At 32.9% G+C, this 9,909-nt stretch overlaps 1 protein-coding gene across 2 annotated transcripts in view; it reads right to left on the bottom strand.

The window, feature by feature from the left end:
- Positions 1-1,943: 1,943 nt before the first annotated feature.
- LOC106459950 (rho GTPase-activating protein 18-like) overlaps positions 1,944-9,909 on the bottom strand; it is a 174,724-nt gene continuing 166,758 nt past the window's right edge. For both annotated transcript variants that reach the window (XM_022386920.1, XM_022386927.1), the window contains 3 exons: positions 7,115-7,290; positions 6,585-6,700; positions 1,944-3,997 (listed from right to left, as the gene is read on the bottom strand). In XM_022386920.1, coding sequence (XP_022242628.1) covers positions 3,906-3,997; positions 6,585-6,700; positions 7,115-7,290 — 384 coding nt within the window. In that variant the 3' untranslated portion in view covers positions 1,944-3,905. The remainder of the gene's footprint in view (positions 3,998-6,584; positions 6,701-7,114; positions 7,291-9,909) is intronic.

Raw genomic sequence — 9,909 nt, 5'->3', positions numbered from 1 at the left:
ACGCTATAACAAAAGCTATAATTCACAACGAACGACTCAATCGTCAATCTCTGTCTGCAGTTCCATTACATTGTTGCCGTCACTTCTTGGCGGCCTTATATATACAAGAATACCGCAAATCTAGTAAACACTCGAGGATTCACGAACCTCCGAGAATATGACGTGTTACTAGTGTCACGTGACCCCCGCTGTCGTAACAGTACTTACATTAACTCGCTCATCGCAAACCCTCGATAAGATATCAAGGGAGTTCCAAACTGGAAAGAAAACTTTATATTGTTTGTAAATTTGTGAAACTTCTGTTTATAAATCATTGTTTCTAATAATTGTTATTGTAAATTGTATTGTTGTGTGTATATTAAAACTTATTTGGGTTAAAAAAGAAAATTGTGTGTATCAATCTTGTTGGCAAATATCGTATATTGACTAAAATATCGGCATATATTTAAATACTAAATCCAAAGTACAATTTAACTACTAAATTTAAATTATCTGCTCGGCTTCGGACTATTGGAAATCCTAATACGTAACACTGGGTATAGTTTGTCCACAAATAGTTAAGGCTATTTCAAGAATAAAACACTTATAACATTTTAAGGGTATGATACCTAGAAATATAGAATCACTTGTCATCTATAAATTTACATTTCCTACTTGTAGGAGGGATATATGGCAGTTCACTGGTATGAAAAACATATTTCTGGAAAATTCGAAAATCATCAAGCATAGTTCGACATGATTTAACGGAGTGTAGCATTGCTATCACTACTGAATATTTTGTGATAGTTACTCAGCGGAAGAGAAAGAGCAATGAAGAATTCGTGTTAACTTAACAATTACAAAATTAACTCTGTACTTCCTCGACGACACCACTTCTTTTGAGGATGTAATTTTTTAATTTATGTTTATTCTTTGAACTTTGCCTTACCTGTTAACTCGCTTATAATATAACAAAGTATTCCTTATATTTAAAGAAGATTCCAAAAGGTTAATCCTTAGTTGTTTTTTGTCTAATGCACCCTTACCAGAACATCTTAAATATTTCCTGGTTATTCTTTTTTTCATTCCATTCAGTTAGATTTGCCAAAAATATTAATTAGTCTTAATCAGATGTTATTTTGCCTAGCCTATAATTAGTAACGATAAGGTGTGTTTTTTAAACTCCCTAGCCTATAATTAGTAACGATAAGGAGTGTTTTTTAAACTCCCTAGCCTATAAATAGTAAGGATAAGGTTTTTTTAAACTTCTTAGACTATAATTACCAATGATAAGGGGTGTTTTTTTTGGAACTCCCTAGCCTATAATTACTAATAATAATGGGTGTTCTTTTTTAATTCCCTAGTATATAATTACTAATGATAAGCGGTGTTTCTTAACTCCCTTGCCTATAATTACTAATGATAAGCGGTGTTTTTTAAACTCCCTAGCCTATAATCACTAATGATAAGGGGGTGTTTTTTTTAAACTCAGAGTTAATATCCAATCTATAAGCGATAGTTTTTATGGCGTAAGTTAGAGAAAATGCCGAAGCTCTTGCAAGTAAATTACAAGGAAATGATTAAAATCGTTCTACAGGAAGGAGAATAACGTGGTTAATGTTTCAGCTAAATCATCTATTAATTCTGTATCAATCCACACGAAGGTCGTTTGGCTGAAACGATGATATATGTAATATTAGAACTTAAGATATCTGATCGTTGATTTATATCCTACTTATCTATGCTGTCATCACAATGCTAATTACTTAAGATATTCAATATTAGTATGATGTGACACTCATTTTAATCAATATAACAAGTTATCAATTTGATATTAACGTAATTATGAATTCGATATAAATATTTTTGCCGCTGTGATATTTCAGGTTAATTGTTGCTTCTAAGTGTAGCGTAATTATGGATATCCACAATTTTAGAAATGAATGACTCTTTCGAAGATTTTATACTCTTATAAAGGACTTTATTAGCAACAAACAAAACCCTAATTTGTGAAACCATTTAACAGAGCTATGAAGGTGAATACACACTTTTGGTAAATTAAATACAAACGAACCAAATGCTTGAATAGAATGTTTTTCAAGTTTGTACTATCAATCATTTAGCATTATTTTTAATCAACTATTTCATAATATTGCGTGAAAACACCGCTATCGCATACACAATATTTCAATATAATTTTTCACTTCAACAAAACATTTTTAGAGGCGCTAAAACTATACAGTGTTTTCAAAGAAAGTTATTTTTTGTTTCAATCCCGATGATGGTGCGAATTCCTCTGGGTTTAGAATACAAAATTCTGTAAGCAAAACCACAATATTGCTGCTTCTGTGATGATAATATAATATTCAAGTGAATTATTATGGATACAAACATCAAATATAAGGTGTATTAAATCACATTCTGTAATATAATTTCTTATAGATTGCTATTAAATAGTATGAAATATCTTTTGAAATATACAATTTAGTTAACATGTATAATTAATAGTTTTAAATTTACATAATACATGTATCGAAAATATGGAAGTTATGCTTTGCTTATACAGTAATATTTCTATTATGGTACTTTAAGAGGATTACCGTTTCACCATTTAGTGGCATTTTTAATCTGTACACTCTTAGATGTCGTTCATTAAATATTTTCTTATCAGACATACTTAATTCAATAGTTTTTCTCCTCTTTCAAGCAGCATTATTTTCACACCTTATAAACAACTAAGGATGAACAACTAATTTATCATAACACCCCCTTACACTACTACATAAATATAAATAATTTCTATCTAATACATTCCTAGTTGTTTACGAGACCACAAGCAGTTCCAAACTAAGACGCCGATGACTAAAGCTCCTCTTTTTATTAATGAAGTTGGACATGATACGTCTTTATTTTACGTAATACAAATCACTGAACTTATTTATCCAATTCTTCACAACACACGTGTTGAAATGAAATGAAACACTATTATTACAAAATATAGAAAACCAAAAAATGCTTTATGTCCACTTTCAAACACCATTTAAATATATATTATCATTATATAACTGAATAAGAAATATAGTTATTAAAGCTATGTTTACTCCAAATTCTATTTCAATAATCATACAGTGACGTTTACATTTTAGGTTCATGCAAAGTAATTTACTTAACTGATGAGATATAATTAGTTTTTACGAAGTTTCAATAACAGTGCCAGCGTCAACCATTAGCAAGTCAATTGACTACTAGTGTCCTCGCACTAGAGAGTTCAAATTTGCATTTATTAATATTTTAAATGTTTTGTAAAGGTACGAAATATATGATGCTTAATTCCTTAAAATAAGAGTAAGGCACCTAATTTAAGCTTTATTTTAAAGAAAATATATTTGAGGGGGCAAGACCCTTCAAGCCTCCACTTTAGTATTACCCTACTGCTTGGAGCCTCACGCCTGTTAAGGCCAGCACTATTCGAGAAGCCTGTTTGAATACAATTTAAAACTCGTTGAAAAGGCTTAAAGCCTTCCATTGCTAATCAACAATAAATTACACAAAATAAAAATACCGACTTTCTCATATGGCTTATTAAAATAAATTTCTAAAGGCTGCTTTTTTCACAACAATGTACTCACAAATGTTTAAGATAAATGTATAACAAAATTATAACACACCAAACAACAAGTGCATTAGAATGTCCATTATATGTTTAGGTAATTCAAAATTCTTCATCTTTGGTTGTTGTTGTTTTATCTGTCTTTATTGAACGCCATCTATTTTTTGTCTTCCTATGTGAAATGCAAATATCAGTTTTCCAATATTCAAAACACTATGTTGCCTAGAAATCCGAGATGCAAGGAAAAATCTTCTATAATGCTCTATTTGATTTCGTTTATTTATGCTTCAAATGGAACGATTGTAAAATGTTCAAATTACCAATGACAACACCGAAGTTCCCATACGGCAGTAGGGTTTGCTAAATGAACGGCTAACGCGTTAGCTTCATCCTCCAAACGCCGTTCACCTATATAAACAAAATATAATTAGTTGGCTAATATGGAATGTAATACTGTAGATTAATAATCTAAGTAATTTTTGTAAAGTCTAATTTCTCATAACATAGTTACAGAGAAAGAGAAGAAAATAGTTTATCTGGTCTTCCTGACGTTTGACGGAGTCGAGTCCTATAGTTCAGAAAATGTGTTATCATATTCTATTTCCATACAAAATACATAAAGAGAAGGAACTTCATGTATCTCCGTCCATAATTTATCAGTGATAGACTATAAGAAAGAAAACACCACCCTCCTCCAACTCTTGGGCTACTTTTTAACCAACGAATAATGGGATTGACCGTCACATTATAACGCCCCCACGACTAAAAGGACGAACATGTTCGGTGACGAGGATTCGAACCCGCAACCCTCAGATTGCGAGTTGAGCGCCTTAACCACTAGGCCATGCTAGGACTTGTTTGTTTATTTGTTTTGAATTTCGCGCAAAGTTACACGAGAGTTATCTGTGCTAGCCGTCTCTGATTTAGCAGTGTAAGACTAGAGGGAAGGCAGCTAGTCATCACCACCCACCGCCAACTCTTGGGCTACTCTTTTACAACGAATAGTGGGATTGACCGTTCCATTATAACGCTCCTACGGCTGAAAGGGCGAGTATGTTTGGTGGGACGGGGATTCGAACCCGCGACCCGCAGATTGCGAGTCGAGCGCCCTAACCACCTGGCCATGCCAGGACTTTTGACGTACAAATATATAGATTATTTTTTAAAACAAAGGAAACGCAGTTTTTATCTTTTATGAAGAAAACAAAAAAGTTCCATTAGTTTGTAGTTCTCTGTTATGTATTGGTTTTTATCTGCTGTACGTAAAACACTTAACAAAATATCGTGCTACTCTATGTATACAAAGGGTTGAAAACATTATATTAAAACAATTTTTAATCGGCAAATCATGTGTAAGCTCATGGTGGAATGTAGCATAGCTATATTTTGACATTGTTTAGGCATTTCGTAAGAAGTGTAATGCCGCTGAAAATGGGTCGCTTTTGAGATGAGTATGTAACAGTCCTTCCCGATGTAAAATACTCATAAATCAGACCATAAAGATATCTTAAGGTCGGGAATTTAAAATTTACAAGATGTGGATATCTCTTGTACTTAATGGCATTGGAAAACAAGGGAATGTAGATCAACTTGAAGCCCCAGGACAAACTAGAAAGCGAGCTGCAACAAGTCTTACCCCAGCCGTGGTAAGCAAAGTGTGGCGTCTTGTAACAGGTGAGAATCCATGAACACAAAGGTAAGGGGCAAAAGCTGTCTACGTGACTCGGGCAACAATATGCAGCATAATCAAGAAGGATCTCTGTCTCGAAGAGCAACACAAGTCACGTGTACATGAATTACTTCCACGTCATATCCATTCAGCTGTCGCACACCTCGAGCATCTAAAGAATGAAACGAGGATTCACGACATTCCATATGAAGACACAAAAGTTGCATTGCCAGATGCAGCGCCTACGGATTTCTGAGTGATCAGACAGTTGAAATGTACACTAGATGAATTAATGAAAGCATGCAGGAAGGAGTGGTGTGCTTTGGACAACTTTTCGACAGAGCTTTTCCAATGAAGCTTACGCCACAGGAGTATTGTCACCATGCACGGTTATCGGACATAGCATACCCGGATGGGACACCATGGGCTGTAATGACGTAGTGAAGTTCAAAAATGGTGAGAACCGATGCTCTGGACTAAAGATTAACAATTTACCCTTAAAATATTAATAAAACGTTGCATAAAAATTACATCTAAAAATAATTTCATATTTCACATTGAATTTTTTAACCCCTGAACATTCCTGGAAATTAAATTATTCACAACAAAGCCTTCAATGTTGTTGTTTCTACAATTAACATATCCTTATTCTTGACTAATTAACTTCAAATTTTATACTTTATTGTTTGTTAATTTTTAAGAGACAAAGTTGGATGTAAGAAAGCTTCAAGTTAGACCTTTTTTTTGCAATCTGGTCTTATTTATCCAAAGGATAGTGAAATTGGTTCAACAAATTTTCTGCCGGTATGCAATGACCATAAAATGGTGATAAATGACTATGTACAGTCAAAGTCTGTTAACTACAGGTGTTAAGTTTTAAAAGTATACAACCATTTTTACCTTACTGCGAAATTTAATCCACGAATTATCATAGTTTCAAGTATGAAATATTTACATAGAAAATACTGAAATGTCAGTGGACAGAATAATAAAAATTTAAAGACACCTACAACTTTTGTCGAAATCATAAAAATTCTAATAATTTTGAAAATAAACGACATGAATTAGATAATTTGATTCAGTTGGACATTATAAAAATGTTGTTTCTTGTAAATATGAGAAGTTTAAATAATCACAAGTCATGATAAACGATTGTCTTGGGTTAGTACAACGCTTCAATTATTATTTCTGGTATTTGTATGTAAATAATAACAAATTAATAAGGTTAAAATTACCACATTTAGATTTAGTTAAAACGTATTTTGTGTATACAGAAACATTCATGATTGGACTTTATGCAAATAATTGTGAAATTATTGAACTTACCGATGTTACCGCCAACTTCATGTAAGGAATGTGTCTGGAGAAAAGTGTCCACATCTGTTGTTAATTGCAAACATTTCTGGCTGGGTTTTAACACAGGTACAATATCAGGCACAGACCTGTGACAAACAAAACATATATGTAATTCAGAACATACGGTAAATCAGTAACTTGTCCAGTTCTATAAAAACTATTGCTCTCGAAAATAAAACGGAACTACGATAACGAATTGTAATTTCAAAATCTGAAAAATCGTCATATAGTTAATAACAAAAATTGCAAAATTAAAATACCTTTTTTAGACATCATTAATTCATTTAAGTGTATAACGAGTATTAGTTTATAATGCGTAATTACACAAGGTTTGATAAATTTCATGATAAAAATTTTATCTAACATGAGTCCTGACTTTAACATTAGTATTGATCTACTATACAACTAATTTTGATGTTAAAATACGATAATTTATAAAGAATAGCTTAACAATAGGCTAGCTAAATATTCTTAATTTTTGAATTATTATTTTTTCTCACCTTCGGGATGATCGTCCCTTATTAGCAAGATCCTGAGGATGAAAATTTATACCTAAAAGTTTAGCCACCTGGTGGAGAACATCACTGACCATGGTGCACTCGCTTACAGAAATAAGAACTGGCTGGGAAGTAAATTGCCAGGCATTAACTGTTATTTCAGCCTTGTCCGGATTCCCCTGAATGTCAAACAAATTAGAATATGAATCTAACAAATTTATTTAATATACAGATTATATTCCATTTGAAATAACAAAGCCCGAAAAGTTTTCTTGTCCTATTGTTTGAGTAATTGTGTTTCTTTATTTCATGAAAGATTTTGAAAGCTTGCGATAGACGAATATAATGTGTAGTTAGTCTAAAAGTATATTTTTAATTGAGTTGACCCATATTTGAATGACAGTAAAACTTTTCCTTCTCTGTATTCGAGTCCCCGGCTTCGAAATCAGGGAAATAACTTCTTAATAGTGACAATCATAAACTTTTGAGATAAATCAATTTTTGATAGTACAGAAAATGTGAAACTTCTGAAACTTTATGACACTTAAGACGTTATTAGATTCTGTTGGCCTTGAAAAATCCCTTCATCTAGCTCCATGAATCACGATACACAATACACTTGAAAATGCCATTTTGTTCATGAAAATGATTTTTCAGACCCTGTTTGTGTCGCAATATGATGACCACAAGGCAATGAAATTAGCCACACAGAAAAAAACATTTTCCATAGATTGTAAAATTTGGTGCATGCACCTAGGCAATTTGCCTGTCACACAGCAAGTGCCTAAAAGTTGCATCTTTCAGTTAACTTGTGTTAAACTGTTATAGTTTCACACATAAGATTGAAATGAAAAGAAAATCAAACATTGTATTGAAGGATGTCATTATAAAGTGTTTACAGATCATGAAAGGTTGTTCAAAACCATATTTCTATATGAAAATACTTTGTATACTCAAAGAGAGTCGCTATTAAACTAGGTAAATACGAGAAAGAGAGACGACTTTCAAGTGAATCTGAGAATTCACATTTTCTAATTAAGTTCTTCAAGATCTCCTACATCTAAGTCGCACTGGTTAAGTTTAATTTCGACTGCCGTTATATCAACATTGTTACAATTTTTGCATCTATACAGATCGGTGCACGATATATTCATAGCACTACAAGAACACCTTCCACCCTCACACTTTGACTGCTTACAGTTGCATTTTACAGCCTGCAAAGCACTATCCGGAGCTGAGTCTCATATCATCCATACAAAAATACTTCGTTTCCCTCCATCTTCCAACCATTTCCAACAAGTGAAGGTGCCAATATTTTTTCTCAAAGAGCGTCTCAGAATGGCCACTTGGTAATTAGCTCTATGAGCATGCTGAAGAAAAGCATCTGAAGTTGGCGATATACTGTACTCTAAAGGAGATGAGGAAGCCGAACAGAAGACCTTATATTGGGCCTCGTTCACGTCTGATTATGACGACGGCCCTTAGAGATGGCAGAAATTCCTCCAATAGGAAAACTTTCGACATTTGGTCATGAATTTAGATACAAGCTTCCTGAAGGAGGAAATGAAATTCGGATGTTCCAATACGAGCTCAAGTGACTTCTTTCCTCTCCCATAGATAGAATTTGTTGAACCACCATCTGGTTTCACAAATTTCGGGTCAGAGAATCCAAATAACTTTCTGAAAATCAATAATTCGGGCTCGATTTTGTAGTTTACATCACAAACTTTTCTCACAATTCGAGTCAAAAACCTTGTATAGTGGACCTCAAGTGCAATCATTTTCTTGATGAGGATGCTTTCATCATTTTTCATCTTATCTCGGCTGCTTTGATAGACCCCCTGCAAAATAAAATAATTATGTCACAGTCCTTCAGTTTTAAAAAAAGTATATTCATTATAGCAGACTAGGACATTGAAGGATATCTATATGCAGATATTATCCATTAAATACTTGTTCAGTTCCATTTATTTGAGTATGATTTACAGCAATAATAAATATCACAGAATAAATGGATATAAGTAGATAGCGCCATTAATACAGCTTACTGCCAAAATCAGAATTTTTGTGGAATTACAAAGATAGAAAGGGAAGTCCAGCTAAAATTTCAAAATGCCAGAAAAAATCACTCGTGAAGTAATAGCACCAATGATAATAATAATGTTACACCAATATTTTTCAACAAAACCCCCAGGAAATATTTATGTAGTCCTCAGGGGAGCGAATAAGTAATTCCTTCCTTTATCTCTTAAAACATAAAGTGAAATATGAAACGAAAACTAATTAACTTAAAACATAATAGTATTTCGAAACATAAATATTTGTAAAGATCTTTGAAATGTTGTATAATTTATGAAAAGAAGCACCAATTAAACAATTTTACCGTAAAAAAATACATTTTGGGAAGCTTTTAAAGAGGGGTCATGGGACAAATACAGTTTTAAACGATCGGTAATTACAGACATACACACAGTTGTAGATGAAACTCATGTTTGTTTGTTTTTCATATGAGACAACAGTATGCAATAATATATTTAGTTTAACGAATATTGTTTATTAAACTATACTTATCTATAAAGTAGGTAGCTCACCTGCGGTTACAGATTCAGCTTGGACTGGTCTGCCTTTAATATTGTTGTGGCTGGAAGTCACTTTCATCTTCTTACAAATTATGTAAAATAATTTTGAAGGCATGCTGCAGTTGTCTTTTTGATGATAATACCGTTTTAGTACGACCCCCCCCCTCCCCCTCCGACGCCGTACGCAATAATGATCGTACTTTACTACAATGTGCTGTT

This window comes from Limulus polyphemus, unplaced genomic scaffold, assembly GCF_000517525.1.
Source record: "Limulus polyphemus unplaced genomic scaffold, Limulus_polyphemus-2.1.2 Scaffold31, whole genome shotgun sequence".
Lineage (NCBI taxonomy): Eukaryota > Metazoa > Arthropoda > Merostomata > Xiphosura > Limulidae > Limulus > Limulus polyphemus.
Note: the sequence above shows the minus strand (reverse complement) of the source record. Positions and strands in the feature narration are given on the sequence as shown.